At 67.4% G+C, this 16,757-nt stretch overlaps 1 protein-coding gene and 1 long non-coding RNA gene across 2 annotated transcripts in view; both read left to right on the top strand.

Moving 5' to 3' along the window:
• Positions 1-283: 283 nt before the first annotated feature.
• LOC311425452 lies at positions 284-2,371 on the top strand. The gene is made up of 2 exons (XR_014686335.1): positions 284-399; positions 2,167-2,371. It is a non-coding gene; the product is annotated as an uncharacterized lncRNA (long non-coding RNA).
• Positions 2,372-3,558: 1,187 nt separating this feature from the next.
• The window catches only part of SHANK1 (SH3 and multiple ankyrin repeat domains 1), a 39,542-nt gene continuing 26,343 nt past the window's right edge, over positions 3,559-16,757 (top strand). The window contains 10 exon segments of the mRNA XM_084501488.1: positions 3,559-3,592; positions 6,977-7,224; positions 8,454-8,657; positions 10,424-10,495; positions 11,183-11,291; positions 12,372-12,529; positions 14,541-14,708; positions 15,526-15,642; positions 16,504-16,581; positions 16,683-16,749. Coding sequence (XP_084357614.1) covers positions 7,006-7,224; positions 8,454-8,657; positions 10,424-10,495; positions 11,183-11,291; positions 12,372-12,529; positions 14,541-14,708; positions 15,526-15,642; positions 16,504-16,581; positions 16,683-16,749 — 1,192 coding nt within the window. The 5' untranslated portion in view covers positions 3,559-3,592; positions 6,977-7,005.

Below are 16,757 nucleotides of genomic sequence, written 5' to 3'. Positions count from 1 at the left end.
GGTCAGCCCCCGGTGTCCCCATACCCACCTCGAGGACCCCCCGGTGCCCCTAAACAAATTTGGGGGGGGGGGGGAATTAATTGGGGGGTCCTGAGGGGGGGGGACACAGATTTGGGGCCCCCTGCCCCCCCCAATAGGGGAACGGGGGGGGTTTGGGGCCCATGGGGTGGGGAGCAGGGGGGGTTTTAGGGCCCCTGGGGGGGGGACAGGGGGGTTTTAGGGCCCTTGGAGGGGGACGGGGGGGTTTTGGGGACCCCCCTGGGGGGGGGGCAGGGGGGGTTTTGACCCCCCCCGGGCCCCCCCAGCCCCGAGACGGCCGCCTTCATCAAGCACCTGGAGCAGGAGCAGGCTCAGCGCGCCCGGAACCCCCAGGAGCAGAAATCCTTTTTCGCCAGATATGTGCGTGCCCCCCCCCCCCCCCAAAATCCCCCCCGGGACCCCCCCCAAATCACCCCGGGACCCCCAAATCCCCCCCGGACCCCCAATCCCCCCCCGGACCCCAAAACACCCCCAGGACCCTTCCCCAAACCACCCCAAAAATCCCCCCCAAGACCCCCAAAACCTTCTGGGTTCACCCCAAATCCCCTTGGGACCCCCCCCCAGGGACCCCCCAAAATCCCCGGGACCCCCCCCAAATTCCCCCGGGACCCCCAATCCCTCCCGGACCCCAAAACACCCCCAGGACCCTTCCCCAAACCACCCCAAAAATCCCCCCAAGACCCCCAAAACCTTCTGGGATCCCCCCAAAATCCCTTTGGGACCCCCCCCCAGAGACCCCCCAAATCCCCGGGACCCCCCCAAATCCCCCCCGGACCCCCAGTCCCCCCCAGACCCCAAAACACCCCCGGGACCCTTCCCCAAACCACCCAAAAATCCCCCCCAAGACCCCCCAAAACCTTCTGGGTTCACCCCAAATCCCCTTGGGACCCCCCCCCAGGGACCCCCCAAATCCCCGGGACCCCCCCCAAATCCCCCCGGGACCCCCAATCCCCCCCCAGACCCCAAAAACACCCTCGGGACCCTTCCCCAAACCACCCCAAAAATCCCCCCCCAAGACCCCCCAAAACCTTCCGGGACCCCCCCCAGAGACCCCCGAAATCCCTGGGACCCCCCCCAAATCCCCCCGGACCCCCAGTCCCCCCCAGACCCCAAAACACCCCCAGGACCCTTCCCCAAACCACCCCAGATCCCCTCTAAAGCCCCCCCAAGACCCCCCAAAACCTTCTGGGATCCCCAAAATCCCCTTGGGACCCCCCCCCAGAGACCCCCCAAATCCCTCTGGGGACCCCCCCCAAACCCCTCTGGGTGCCCCCAAACGTCTCTGGACCCCCTAAAAATCCTCTGGGACCCCCCCCAAAGCCCCCCTGAGACCCCCAAACTCCTCCTGGGTGCCCCCCCAAACCCCCCTGGGACCCCAAACCCTTTTTGGGACCCCCCCCAAAACCCCCCTGGGACCCCAAAAACCCCCTGAGACTCCCCCTAAAGCCCCCCTCGGACCCCAAAGCCCCTTTGGGACCCCCCCCAACCCCCCCCTGGGACCCCCAAGCCCCTTTGGGACCCCCCCCAAACCCTCCTGGTACCCCAAACCCTTTTGGGACCCCCCCCCGAAACCCCCCTAGGACCCCAAAACCCCTTTGGGACCCCCCCTAAAACCCCCCTGGGACCCACAACCCCCTTTGGGACCCCCCCCTAAACCCCCCTGGGACCCAAAACCCCCTGGGACCCCCCCTAAAGCTCCCCTCAGACCCCAAAACCCCTTTGGGACCCCCCCCCAAAACCCCCCTGGGACCCCTAAACCCCTTTGGGACCCCCCCCAACCCCCCCCGTGGGACCCCCAAAACCCCTTTGGGACCCCCCCCAAACCCCCCCGGGACCCCAAAACCCCCCTGGGACCCCCAAACCCACCTGGGACCCCCCCCAACTCCCCCCGTGGGACCCAAAACCCCTTTGGACCCCCCCCAAACCCCCCTGGGACCCCCCCAACCCCCCCCTGGGACCCCAAAACCCCTTTGGGTGCCCCCCCACCCCCCTCCCACCCCCCCCAACCCCCCCCAACCCCCCATTTTCCACCCCGGGGGGGGGGGGTCAGCTGTCTTTGGTGGGGAGGGGGGGGGTCAGTTTTGGGGTTCGCCCCCCTGACCCCCCCCCCATTTGTGCCCCCCCCAGTGGATGTACATCATCCCCATCGTCCTCTTCCTCATGATGTCCGGCGCCCCCGACGCGGGGGGGGCAAGGGGGGGCACAGGGGGTGGGGGGGGCGCGGGGGGGCGCTGAGCTCGCCCCCCCCCCTCCCTCCTCATCCCCCCCCCCCTCTCATTTTTTTTTTTTTGGGGGGGGGCCTGGCGGTAAATAAAGCTCTGTGCCCCCCCCCCCTCCGCCTGCTGCCTGCTGGGGGGGGCACTCACCGCTTAGCGACTGGGGGGGGGGGGGGGCACAAATGTGGGGAGGGGGGGGGCACAAACGGCTGGGCCCCCCCCCCGTTCTAGAATATTGGGGGGGGGCAGGCCGGACCATTTTGGGGTCCCTTGGAGGGGGGGGGCACAGGAATTCCCCTTTTACCCCCCCCCTTTTACCCCCCCCTTTTCCCCCCCCCCTTTTACCCCCCCCTTTTACCCCCTTTTTACCCCCATCATTTTTTACCCCCCCCCATTTTTACCCCCCCCTTTTTTTTTACCCCCCCCATTTACCCTCCCATTTACCTCCCATTTACCCCCCTTTTTGACCCCCCCCTTTTTTGACCCCCCCCTTTTTGACCCCCCTTTTTACCCCCCTTTTTACCCCTCCCCCCTTTCCTACCCCCCCTTTTTTACCCTTTTTCACCCTTTTTTCACCCCCTTTTTACCCCCCATTTTTATACCCCCCCTTTTTGACCCCCCCCATTTTATTCCCCTTTTTAACTCTCCCTTTTTTACCCCCCCCTTTTTTTACCCCCCCCCTTTTTACCCCCCCATTTACCCCTTTTTACCCCCCCATCTTTTACCCCCCCTTTTTAATCCCCCTTTTAACCCCCCTGCTTTTTTAACCCCCCCATTTTACCCCCCCCTTTTTACCCCCCCATTTTTTTACCCCCCTTTTACCCCCCCCTTTTTTTTATCCCCCCCCCTTTTTACCATTTTTCTCCCTTTTTTACCCCCCCTTTTTACCCCCCCCATTTTTTACCCCCCCCTTTTACCCCCCCAGTTCCCCCCCCCCCTTTTTTACCCCATTTTTTTTACCCCCCCCTTTTGCCCCCCCCTTTTTTACCCCCCTTTTTACCCCCCCCCCCCTTTTTACCCCCCCCCTTTTCTCCCCCCCCCTTGGCTAAGGGCACCAGGTGGGGGGGGCTCAGTGGGCGTGGCCTCACACAGGAGGCGTGGCCTCGGTGGGCGTGGCCTCACACTCGGGCGTGGCCTCGCAGTGGGCGTGGCCTCGCCCCTCGCTCCATGGGCGGGGGCGGGCGATGCAGGAGGGGGCGTGGCGCCGGGGTGGGCGTGGCCTGCGGCGCTAAAGGAGGCGTGGCCGTGGGGGCGTGGCCACGGCGGGGGGGGGGCGTGGCCGGGCGGAGGCGGCCGCCGGCGGGGCCGAAGCCGCTCAGCTCCGGGGGACCCCGCAGGTAGGGGGGGGGCGTGCAAAAAGGGGGGGGGGGGCGCGTGCAAAGGGGGGGTGGGCGTGCAAAGAGGGGGGGCTGTGCAAAAAGGGGGGGGGCCCGGGGGGCTCCGGGGGGGGCTCCGGAGCAGGGCCGGGAGGGGCGAGGGTGGAAATGGGGGGGGGGGGGGTCGGGGCCGTGCGGGGCGTGCAAGGCACGGGGGGGGGGGGAGGTGTGCAAGGCACGGGGGTGTGCAAGGAGCCGGGGGGGCGTGCAAGGAGCAGGGGGGGCGTGCAAGGAGCCGGGGGGGTGTGCAAGGAGCCGAGGGCGTGCAATGCACCGGGAGGAGCGTGCAATGCACGGGGAGGGGCGTGCAAAGGCCCCCCCGGGCCGTGCAACCCCCCCGAGCCGTGCAAAGCCCCCCCAGGTTGTGCAAAACCCCCCCCCTCCGAGCCGTGCAATTCCCCCCCGGGCCGTGCAATGCCCCCCCGGGGGCGTGCAGTGCCCCGGCAGCAGCGTGCATTGCACCGGGCAGGGGCGTGCAACGGGGGCGTGCAAGGCTCCGGCTGCGGGATCCGCGCGTGCACGGCCGTGCAAAGCCCCGGGAAGGGCGTGCAAAGCGTGCGGGGGAAGGGCGCGAGCACCGGGGCCGTGCAATGCACGGGGGAGGTCGGTGCAACGGGGGCGGGTGGGCGAGCGTGCAAGGCACGGGGGGGAGCGGTGCAACGGGGGTACGGTCGTGCAAGGGGGGGGGCGTGCAACGTGGGGTGGGGGGGATGCTCGTGCAAAAGGGGGGCCCCCACGCGCCGTGCAACGCCCCAGGATCCGTGCAAGGCGTGGAGGAGGAGGAGGGGGGGGGGGCGGCGACACCCGTGGGCGTGCGTTGCACGTGGCCCGGTGGGGGGGGCGGTGCACACGCGTGTGCGAGCGGCGCCGTGGCCTCGTTTGGCCTCGCTTGGCCTCGATTCCGCCTCCACCCCAAAAAAAGCCTCGCACGTGGGGCCAGCCGGCCAGTGCCCCCCCCCCTCCCCCCACCCGGGCTGCACCTGTGGCCGGGCACACGCGTGTGCAAGCGTGCAAGGGGCGCGTGCAGGGGGCGCGTGCACACTCCCCGGGCCACGTGTGCGTCGCATGGGCACTGAGCGCACCTTGCACGGGGGGGTGAGCGCCTTGCACGGGGGCCGCGTGTGCCTTGCACGTGCCGGGCACCTTGCACGGGGGTGTGCGCGCTCACGTGTGCGCGGACGCCCGGTCCTGCAGCGCCCGACGGTTGCCATGGAAACGGCAAAGGAGCCTGGGAAAAAGCCCAGCACGGGGCCGGGCGTCGCACGACCGCCGTGCACGGCCCCCTCGTGCTTGCACACGCGTGTGCGGCCCTGCACAAAGGGTCGCTGCATGCGTGTGCTCCCACACACGTGTCACCCCCGTGCACGCATGCACAGGTGCTCACCGTGCGTGCACACGCTTGCACCTGCACGTTCACGCATGTGCCCCTTGCACGCACACGCTTGCACACGTGTGCTCACTATTGGTGCACGCGCTGCTACATGTGCGTTGGCTTGCACACCCGCTCACATGCATGCACACGCTTGCAGGTGTGCGCTCCCTGCGCAGCCACACGCTTGCACAGTGCTCCCTGGGGCTGCACACCCACACGCGTGCACCGCTCGTGCACACGCATCATGCACAGACGTGTGTGCTCCCTGTGCAAGCCCACATTTGCACATGCACACACTCCCTGTGCATGCACATCCATGCTCAGGGTGCACAGACACACTCCGTGTGCACATGCACGCAGCCTTTGTGCACACCCTTGCACACGCACGCACTTTTTGTGCACATGCTAGCAGATACGTGCTCCCCATGCATGCACACGCTTGCACACACGTGTGCCTTCCGTAAATGCCATAAATGCACACTTCTTCACGCATGCACGTGCTTGCACCTTCAATACACGTGCAAACACACTTGCTCCTTGTGCACGCACACGCTTGCACACGCCTGCACTTTGCACGCCCGTGCTATCACACTTGCTGGTGCATGCACACGCTTGCACCTTGCACGCCCATGGTGCTACCAAATTGCTCCCTGTGCATGCACACACACACACGTGCCCTCCCCGCCTCGGCATGCTCACACGCGTGTGCTCCCCACGTTTGCACACGCGCCCCCCCCCGTGCCCCCAACCCCCCCCGGCGCCGCCACAACTGGTTCAAGGGCCCCCAAGGTCACGGCGCCGGCGCCGATCTGGGGCTGGGCCCCCCCGGGACGCGCCCCACTTCCCGCCACCAGAACTGGGGCGCGGGGCCGGGCGTGCGAGGGCGGGGGCGAGCGTGCGAGGGCCGGGCGGGGGCACGGGCGGGGGCGTGCAACGAGCGTGCCAGGGTGGCACCGGGGGGCACACGGTGCTGCCCCCCCCCCAAGCCGTGTGCAAGTGGCCCCAGGTGCTGCCACGCGCGTGCGTGACCCCTGGTGTGTGCACACGCGTGTGCAAGGGGTGCAAGTGCACGGGTGCTGGGGGTGCTGGGGGGGGTCCCCTGCCTCTGCCAACCCCCCCCCAGCACCCTGACCCCCCTCTCACCCCATCCTGGTGCAGCAACCCCGTGCACACGCACGCAGCACCAGCTCTGTGCACACGTGTGTGCAAGCCTGTGAGTGCTATGGGGGGGGGATTGGGGGTGCTGGGGGGTTTAGGGGTGCAAAGGGGGGGTCCCCAACTTCTCTCCCCCCCCCTCCCAGCACCCTGACCCCGTATGGACCCCATCCTGGTGCAGCAACCCCATGCACATGCACACACCCCCAAGCGTGTGCACGCGCGTGTGCAAACCTGGGGGTGTTGATGGAGTTTGGGGGTGCTGAGAGGGGTTTTGGGGTGCTGGGGGGGTCCCCCCACTTTCCCCCCAGCACCCTGACCCCATATGAGCCCCATGCTGGGACAGCAACCCCGTGCACACGCACGTACCCCCATGTGTGCACACGCGTGTGAAAGCCTGGGGGTGCTAAGGGGGGGATTTGGGGGTGCTGAGGGGGGATTTTGGGGTGCTGGGGGGGATTTTGGGGTGCAGGGGGGGGTCCCCCACTTTCTCCCCCCCTCCCAGCACCCTGACCCCATATGAGTCCCATCCTGGCGCAGCAACCCCATGCACCCCAATGTGTTTGCACACGCGCGTGCAAGCCTGGGAGTGCTGAGGAGTGGGGGGGGGGGGGGGGCGCAGGGGGGCTTTTGGGGTGCGGGGGGGGGTCCCTCCCAGCACCCTGACCCCCGTTTCACCCCAACCCTGGCAGCGCCCCCGTGCACCCCCAGCCGTTTGCACACGCGCGTGTGACCCTGTGGGTGCTGGGGGCGCTTTTGGGGTGCCGGGGGGAGGTTTTGGGGTGCTGAGGGGGGGTCCCCACCTGTGCCCCCCCCAGCGTGTGATGGTGCAGCGGGCGCCGGGAGCATGCCGCGCACGCCGGCCTCCAGCGAGGAGGAGGAGGGCCGGGGCTCCGAGTACCCCGAGGGCGACTCGGATTCGGGGAGCTCCCGCGAGGGCCCCCCCGGAGCCAACCCGGGCCCCCCCAGACCCCGAGGGGTCCCCCCCAGACCCCCCCCGGCCCCCGACGACACCCACTTCAGCATGATGGTGTTCCGCATCGGCATCCCCGACCTGCACCAGACGGTGAGGGGGGGGTCCCCAAATTTAGGGGGGGTCTCCAAATAAGGGGGGGTCCCCCAAAAATAAGGGGAGGGTCCCCAAAATAAGGGGGAATGCCCATAAGGGGGGGAGTACCCAAATAGGGAGGGTGTCCCCCAAAAGAGTGGGGGGTGCCCATAAGGGGGGGAGTGCCCAAATGTAGGGGGGGCATCCCTTAAAATAGGGGGTCCATAAGCGGGGGGGTCCCCATAAATGGGGGGGTCCCACAAATGGGGTATCTCCCCCCAAATAGGGGCTTAGGCCAAAAGAGGGGGTTCCCCATAATATGGGGGTCTACCCAAAATGAGGGGGGGGGCACCATAAATGGGGGAGGTCTCCCAAAAATAAGGGCAGTCCCCATAAATGGGGGGGGGGGCTGGAAATATGGGGGGTTCCCATTCCCAGGACCCCCCCCGGGTCCATTTAGGGGGGGTCCCCATCCCAGGACATGCCATGGGTGCATTTAGGGGGGGGTCCCCATCTGCAAGGCCCCTCCCAGGCACATTTTGGGGGGGCTCCCATTCCCAGGACCCCCAATGGGTGCATTTAGGTGAGGGTCCCCATCCCCAAGCCCCCCCCCCCAGGTCCATTTAGGGGCACTCCCCATTCCCAGGCCCCCCCATGGCTGCATTTAGGTGGGGGTCCCCATCCCCAAACTGCCCCCCCAGGTCCATTTAGGGGCACTCCCCATCCCTAAGGCCCCCCCCCCCATGTACATTTAGGGGGGGATCCCCATCCCCAAACCCCCCCCAGGTCCATTTAGGGGCACTCCCCATTCCCAGGACCCCACATGGCTACACTTAAGTGGGTGTCCCCATCCCCAAGCCCCCCCCAGGCACATTTTGGGGGGGTCCCCATTCCCAGGACCCCCCATGGGTGCATTTAGGGGGTGTCCCCATCCCCAAGCCCCCCCCCCATGTACATTTATGGGGGGTTCCCCCTCCCAGGACCCCCCCCAGGTCCATTTAGGGGGGTCCCCATTCCCAGGACCCCCTATGGGTACATTTTGGGGGGGGTCCCCATCCCCAACCCACCCCCCCGGGCCCATTTAGGGGGGCATCCCCCCCCACCCCCACCCCCCACCCCCCCACCCCCATTTACTGCTGCCCTTCCCTTCCCCATCCCCACCTCCCCATTTCAACCTCCCCATCACTCCGGATGGGGGGGGGTGATCCCACCTCCCCCTAATTTTTAACGTGTCCCCCCCCCCCCAGAAGTGCCTGCGCTTCGACCCGGGGGCGGCGGTGTGGGCGGCCAAGCAGCAGGTGCTGTGCACGCTGACCGAGGGCCTCCACGACGGCCTCAACTACGGCCTCTTCCAGCCGGCCGCCGCCGGCCGCGACGCCAAATTCCTGGACGAGGAGCGGCCCCTGCGCGACTACCCCCAGAGCTTCGAGCAGGGCGTGCCCTACCTCGAGGTGGGCGGGGCTTAAAGGGGGCGGGGCTAAAAAGGGCGGGGCCTGAGAGGGGGGTGGGGCTTAAAGGGGTGGGGCACAAAGGGTGGGGCCTCAAGGGGTGGGGTTGGGGAATGGGAGGAGGTCTGGGGGCTCTGGAAGGGTGTGGTCAGGCTCAGGGGGCGTGGCCAGAGGTGGGAGGGGCTTCTAGGGGCGGGGCCTAAAGGGGTGGGGCGCGAGGGGGCGGGGCCTCAAAGGCTGGGACATAAGGGGTGGGGTTGGGGAATGGGAGGGGGTCTGGGGGCTCTGGAAGGGCGTGCCCTACCTCGAGGTGGGCGGGGATAAAAGGGGGCGGGGATTAAAAGGGCGGGGCCTGGAGGGGCGGAGCCTCAAAGGGTTGGGCACAAGGGGATGGGGTTGGGGAATGGGAAGAGGTCTGGGGGTTCTGGAAGGGCGTGGTCAGGCTCAGGGGGCGTGGTCAAGAGGTGGGCGGGGCTTAAAGGGGGAGGGGCCTGGAGGGGCGGAGCCTCAAGGGGCGGAGCCTCAAGGGGTTGGGCACAAGGGGATGGGGTTGGGGAATGGGAGGAGGTCTGGGGGCTCTGGAAGGGCGTGGCCTACCTCGAGGTGGGCGGGGATTAAAGGGGGCGGGGCCTGAGGGGGCGGGGCTTAAAGGGGTGGGGCGCGAGGGGGCGAGGCCTCAAAGGGTTGGGCACAAGGGGGTGGGGTTGGGGAATGGGAGGAGGTCTGGGGGCTCTGGAAGGGCGTGGTCAGGCTCAGGGGGCGTGGTCAAGAGGTGGGCGGGGCCTAAAGGGGGTGGGGCCTGAATGGGGCGGGGCCTAGAGGGGCAGGGTGCAAGAGGGCAGGGTCTAATGGGAGGGGGTCTGGGGGCTTCAGGAAGGGCGTGGTCAGGCTCTGGGGGCGTGGTCAAGAGGTGGGAGGGGCTTAAAAGGGGCGGGGCCTGAAGGGGTGGGGCGCGAGAGGGCGGGGCCTCAAAGGGTTGGGCACAAGGGGGTGGGGTTGGGGAATGGGAGGAGGTCTGGGGGCTCTGGAAGGGCGTGGTCAGGCTCAGGGGGCGTGGTCAGAGGTGGGCGGGGCCTCTGGGGGAGGGGTCCTAAGGGACGGGGCCATAGGGGGTGGGGTCTCCGGGGGTGGAGTCTCAAGGGGTGGGGGAAAAAAGGTGGAGTGAGGGTGGGGGCAGGGAGGTGGGAGGGGCTCTGGGGAGAAAGGGGTGTGGCCTACTCAGGGGGCGTGGCCAGGACTGGGTGTGGCCAGAGGGGTGGGGACTCTGGGGGCGGAGTCTCAGGGGGGTGGGGTCAAAAAGGGTGGGGTTGGGGAATGAGGTGGGCGTGGCTCTGGGGTGTGGGGTGGGCGTGGTCTGCGTCAAAGTGGGAGGGGCTAGAGGTGGGCGGGGCCTCCCGTGGCGGGACAAAAGGGGCGTGGCCAGGATGGGTGGGGCACCTGGGGGCGGAGACAAAAGGGTGGCCTGGGGAGGGGCAAGGGGTGGGGTCACCCCCAGGGCAGTGGGAGGAGCTTGAGTGGGTGTGGCTAAATGTGGGCGTGTCTCCCAATCGACCACGCCCTCCTCGAGCTTGGGGGCGGGGCTTGGAGCAGGGGCGTGACCTGCGGCAGGGGCGGGGCTGGGCGAGGAGTGGGTGGAGCCTGGGGGTGCAGCATGGGCTGAATGGGAGGGGGCGTGGCCTTTGTGGGGGCGTGTCCTTCTTGGGGGCGTGTCCTCCAGGGGGGCGTGTCCCTGCCGAGGGGGCGTGCCCCTGGCTGACCCCGCCCCCCAGTTCCGGTACAAGACGCGGGTGTACAAGCAGACCAACCTGGACGAGAAGCAGCTGGCCAAGCTGCACACCAAGGTGGGCCCCGCCCCCCGCCCCTTGACCACGCCCCCTTTTAATCTGACCACGCCCCCTCCTCTGGGACACGCCCCCTTCCTCGTGGCCACGCCCCCTGCATGGGTTCCCCGTAGGCGGTGGGCTCCCGTGGTGGCCCCGTGACCCCACGGTGTCCCCATGGCCCCAGTGTCCCCCCAGTATCCCCCCAGTGTCCCCGCAGTGTCCCCCCACACCTCCTACGCCCCCAATGTCCTCTCAGTGTCCCCATGATGTCCCCACATCCCCTGGTGTCCCCCTGTCCCCCGGTGTCCCCCCGGTGTCCCCATGTCCCCTGGTAACCCCCTGCCCCCCAATGTCCCCATATCCCCCCATGTCCCCAAGCTCTCCCCATGTCCCCACATCCCCCTGGTGTCCCCCTGCCCCCCAGTGACTCCCCAGTGTCCCCATGTCCCCCAGTGACCCCCAGATGCTCCCTGGTCCCCTGGTGTCCCCCCGGTGTCCCCATGTCCCCTGGTGTCCCCCTGCCCCCCAGTGACCCCCAGCTGTCCCCCGGTGTCCCCCTGGTGTCCCCACATCCCCTGGTGTCCCCCTGTCCCCCAGTGACCCCTAGCCGTTCCCCTGCCCCCCGGTGTCCCCCTGGTGTCCCCCTGCCCCCCGGTGACCCCCCGGTGTCCCCCCCGGTGTCCCCATGTCCCCCGCTGTCCCCAGACGGGGCTGCGCAAGTTCCTGGACTACGTGCAGCACGGCTCGGCCGAGAAGGTGGCGCGGCTGCTGGACCGCGGCCTCGACCCCAACTACCACGACTCCGACTCGGGGGGTGAGTGTCCCCCTGTCCCCATGTCCCCCTGTCCCCCTGTCCCTGTGTCCCCACGTCCCCGTGTCCCCATGTCCCCCGTCCTGTGCCTCGGTGGCCCTGGCAGCCCGGCCCCATGTCCCTGGGGAGGACTTGATGGCCCTGGTGGCACCCCTGGGGACACCCCTGTATCCCTGGGGACACCCCCATATCCTTGGTGGCACCCCTGGGATGTCCCCAAGCCCCCTGGTGGCACCCCCGAGATGTCCCCAAGCCTCCTGGGGACACCCTTGTATCCCTGGGGACACCCCTGTATCCCTGGGGACACCCCCATATCCCTGGGGACACCCCTGAGATGTCCCCAAGCCCCCTGGGGACACCCCCGTATCCTTGGGGACACCCCCAGGATGTCCCCAAGCCCCCTGGGGACATTGCCACGTCCTTGGTGGCACCTCTGGGATGTTCCATGTCCCCTTGGGGACATCTCCGTGTCTCTGGGGACAGCCCCAGGGTGTCTCTGAGACCCTTGAGGACATCACTGTGTCCCTGGTGGCACCCCTGGGATGTCCCCAAGCCCCCTGGGGACGCCCCCTTGTCCCTGGGGACACCCCTGGGATGTCCCTTATCCCCTTGGGGACACCCCCAAGCCCCTGGTGACACCCCAGGATGTCCCCGGTGACACCCCAGGGTGTCATCTACCCCTTTGGGGACACCCCCACACTGCTGGTGACATCCCAGGGTGTCCCTTATCCCCTTGGGGACACCCCCACATCCCTTGGGGACACCCCCATGTCCCTGGTGGCACCCCTGGGATGTCCCCAAACCCCTTGGGGACACCCTCAGGATGTCCCTAATCCCCTTGGGGACACCCCTGGGATGTCCCTTATCCCTTTGGGGCCACCCCCATACCCCTGGTGACACCCCAGGGTGCCTGTCACCCCCTCCCTCCCCATGTCCCCATGCGCCCCCCATCGTCCCCAAGCCCCCTGCAACCCCCCTGCCCCATTACGCCCCCGGCTCCCTTTCCCCGGGGGGTTGACGTGGGTGCCACCGGGCACCCTTGGGTGCCCCCCGGGTGACGTGGGTGCTGCTGGGTGCCCCCAGAGACGCCGCTGACGCTGGCGGCGCAGCGCGAGGGTCCGGGGGAGGTGGAGATCATCCGGCTGCTGTGCCTGGGGGGCGCCCACCTCGACTTCCGCGCCCGCGACGGCGCCACCGCGCTGCACCGTGCCGTCTGCACCCGCCGCTACCCCGCCCTGCTGGTAGGCGGGGGGCACCCATGGGTGGCGGGGACCCCTGGGTGGCGGGGATTCATGGGGGTGTGGGAGGGTGGACGAGCACCCATGGGTGGTGGGGACCCTTGGGTGTGGGAGGGTGTACGGGCACCCATGGGTGATGGGGACCCATGGGTGGCAGGGACCCCTGGGTGTGAGAGGGCGCACAGGCACCCATGGGTGATGGGGACCCTTGGGTGTGGGAGGGTGCACGGGCACCCATGGGTGATGGGGACCCTTGGGTGTGGGAGGGTGTATGGGCACCCATGGGTGGCGGGGACCCCTGGGTGGTGGGGATTCATGGGGGTGTGGGAGGGTGCACGGGCACCCATGGGTGGTGGGGACCCTTGGGTGTGGGAGGGTGTACGGGCACCCATGGGTGGCAGGGACCCCTGGGTGGTGGGGATTCATGGGGGTGTGGAAGGGTGCACGGCACCCATGGGTGGCAGGGACCCCTGGGTGGCGGGGATTCATGGGGGTGTGGGAGGGTGCACGGGCACCCATGGGTGATGGGGACCCTTGGGTGTGTGGGAGGGTGCACGGGCACCCATGGGTGGTGGGGACCCATGGGTGTGGGAGGGTGCATGGGCACCCATGGGTGGCAGGGACCCCTGGGTGTTGGGGACCCCTGGGTGTGAGAGGGTGCACAGGCACCTGTGGGTCTGTAGGAGCATGCACAGGCACCCATGGGTGGCAGGGAACCCTGGGTGTGGGGGAGCATGTGCAGGCACCAATGGGTCTGTAGAAGCATGCATGGGCACCCATGGGTGGCGGGGACCCGTGGGTCTGTAGGAGCGTGCATGGGCACCCATCAGCTTGCATGGGCACCCATAAGTGTGCATGGACACCCATGGGTGTGCAAGAGCTTGCACAGGCACCCATTGGCTTGCATGGGCACCCATGGGTGTGTGGGAGTGTGTACTGGCACCCATGGGTGGCGGGGACCCAAGGGTCTGTAGGAGCATGGATGGGCACCATCGGCTTGTGTGGGCACCCATAAGTGTGCACGTGCACCTATGGGTGTGCAGGAGTGTGTACAAGCACCCAGCAGCTTGCATGGACACCTGCAAGGATGCAGGGGCACCCATGGGTGTGCAGGAGTGTGCACGGGCACCCATGGGTGTGCATGGTGCTGTGCGTGCTGCTGCAACATGGGTGGGTGCTGGGCATGCAAGGGGGTGCAGTGGGTGCACGTGTGCAATGGGTGCACGTGTGCAATGCATGCGCGGGTGTTGTGCTTGCACGGGTGCAATAGGAGCTGGGTGCAATGGGTGCTGGGTGCTGGGTGCAATGGGTGCTGGGTGCATTGGGTGCAATGGGTGCTGGGTGCAATGGGTGCAATGGGTGCAATGGGTGCTGGGTGCACTGGGTGCAATGGGTGCTGGGTGCAATGGGTGCAATGGGTGCTGGGTGCATTGGGTGCAATGGGTGCTGGGTGCAGTGGGTGCAATGGGTGCTGGGTGCAATGGGTGCAATGGGTGCTGGGTGCATTGGGTGCAATGGGTGCTGGGTGCAATGGGTGCAATGGGCGCTGGGTGCAATGGGTGCTGGGTGCAATGGGTGCTGGATGCATTGGGTGCAATGGGCCCTGGGTGCAATGGGTGCTGGGTGCAATGGGCACTGGGTGCATGGTGCAATGGGAGCTGCATGCCCAGGTGCAGTGGGTGCTGGGTGCAATGGGTGCAATGGGTGCTGGGTGCCAGGTGCAATGGGCACTGGGTGCAATGGGTGCCAGGTGCTGGGTGCAATGGATGCAGTGGGTGCCAGGTGCAATGGGTGATGGGTGCAATGCATGCAATGGGCACCGGGTGCAATGGGTGCTGGGTGCAGTGGGCGCTGCACACCCAGGTGCAATGGGTGCAATGGGTGCCAGTTGCAATGGGCACACTGGGTGCTGGGTGCAATGGGTGCAATGGGCACTGGGTGCAGCGGGTGCTGGGTGCAATGGGTGCAATGGGCACTGGGTGCAGCGGGTGCTGGGTGCTGGGCGTCCCCGCAGGCGCTGCTGGACCTGGGGGGCTCCCCCAACTACAAGGACCGCCGGGGGCTGACCCCCCTGTACCACACGGCCATGGTGGGGGGCGACCCCCGCTGCTGCGAGCTGCTGCTCTACAACCGCGCCCACATCGGCACCGTCGACGAGAACGGCTGGCAGGAGATCCACCAGGTCACCGCGTCCCCATGTCCCCATGTCCCCCTGTCCCCATGTCCCCAAGTCCCCATGTCCCTGTGTCCCTATATCCTCCACGTCCCCATATCCTTCATGTCCCATGTCCCCATGGTCCCCATGTCCTCCCCGTGGTCCCCAGTGTCCCCCAATGTCCCCACGTTGCCCAATGTCCCCATGCTTCCCAGTGTCCCCCACAATGTCCCCAGTATCATCCCCAGTGTCCCCCAATGTCCCCATGTTCCCCAGTATCTCCTCCATAGCCCCATGGCCCCAGTGTCCCCCAATGTCCCCATGCTTCCCAGTGTCCTCCCCATGTCCCCATGCTCCCCAATGTCCCCTCAATGTCCCCATGTCCCCCAATGTCCCCAGTGCCCCCCAATGTTCCCCAGTATCTCCCCCATGACCCCAGTATCTCCCCCAATGTCCTTATATCCCCCAGTGTCCCCCAGTGTCCTCGTGTCCCCATGTCCCAGTGTCCCCCAATGTCCCAGTATCCCCAGTGTCCCTCCCATGTTCCCCAGTATCTCGCCCATGACCCCAGTGTCCCCCAATCTCCCTGTGACCCCCAATGTCCCCGTGTCCCCCAATGTCCCCCAATGTCCCCCTGTCCCCCAGTGTCCCCCAATGCCCCCCAATGTCCCCCTGTCCCCCAGTGTCCCCCACTGCCCCCCAATATCCCCATGTCCCCAGTGTCCCCCATTCCCCAGTTACCTCCCCTATATCCCAGCATCCCCCAATGTCCCCACACCCCCAGCGCCCCCCGCACCCCCCGGCGCGTCCCCGTGTCCCACGCCCCGTGTCCCCGTGTCCCCAGGCGTGCCAGCACGGCCACTCGCAGCACCTCGAGCACCTCCTCTTCTATGGGGCCGAGGCGGCGGCGCAGAACGCCTCCGGGAACACCGCGCTGCACATCTGCGCCCTATACAACAAGGTGGGGACGGGGACACTGGGGGGGACGGGGATGGGGACACGGGGATGGGGACACGGGGATGGGGACATGGGGATGGGATGGAGACATGGGGACAGGGACGGGGATATGGGGATGGGGACACGGGGATGGGGACATGGGGACATGGAGACAGGGAAATGGGGACAAGGACATGGGGACAAGGACATGGGGACAGGGGATATGGGGACAGGGACACGGGGATAGGGGATATGGGGATGGGGACATGGAGACAGGGAAATGGGGACAAGGACATGGGGACGGGATATGGGGACAGGGATATGGGGATGGGGATGTGGGGATGGGGACATGGGGACAGGGAAGTGGGGACAAGGACATGGGGACAAGGACATGGGGATATGGGGATGGGAGATATGGGGACAGCGACATGGGGATGGGGACACAGGGACTGGGATGGAGACATGGGGACATTGTGGGACATGGGGACAGGGACAGGGATATGGGGATGGGGACAGGGACACGGGGATGTGGGGATGGGGATGGGGACATGGGGATGGGGGATATAGGGACGGGGACACAGGGATGGGGACAGGGGATATGGGGACATGGCGGACATAGGGGTATGGGATATGGGGCCATGGGGAACTTGGGGTCATGGGGATATGGGATCAGAGGGATTGGGGACACGGGGCCATGGGATATGGGGCCATGGGGGACCACGGGGACATGGAGATATGGGACAAGAGGATTGGGGGCACGGGGACATGGGACATGGGGACATGGAGATATGGGACAAGAGGATTGGGGACAGGGGATATGGGGCCATGGGGGACATAGGGGTATGGGCTATGGGCTATGGGGCCACGTGCCGTGCCCCCCCCCCAGGAGAGCTGCGCCCGCATCCTGCTGTACCGGGGGGCCAACAAGGAGGTGAAGAACAACAGCGGGCAGACGCCCTTCCAGGTGGGGACACGGGGACACGGGGGAGGGGACACACACGGCGAGGGTGGGGGGGGCGCGGGGACCCCCAGCTGAGTGTGTCCCCAACGTGTCCCCCCCCCCAGGTGGCCGTCATCGCGGGGAACTTCGAGCTGGGGGAGCTGATCAAGAACCACCGGGACTCGGATGTGGGTGAGTGG

The sequence above is a fragment of the Aythya ferina genome, assembly GCF_964211825.1.
Source record: "Aythya ferina genome assembly, chromosome: 31".
NCBI lineage: Eukaryota > Metazoa > Chordata > Aves > Anseriformes > Anatidae > Aythya > Aythya ferina.
The sequence above is the reverse complement of the archived record's forward strand: the minus strand, read 5'-3'. Positions and strand labels throughout refer to the sequence as shown.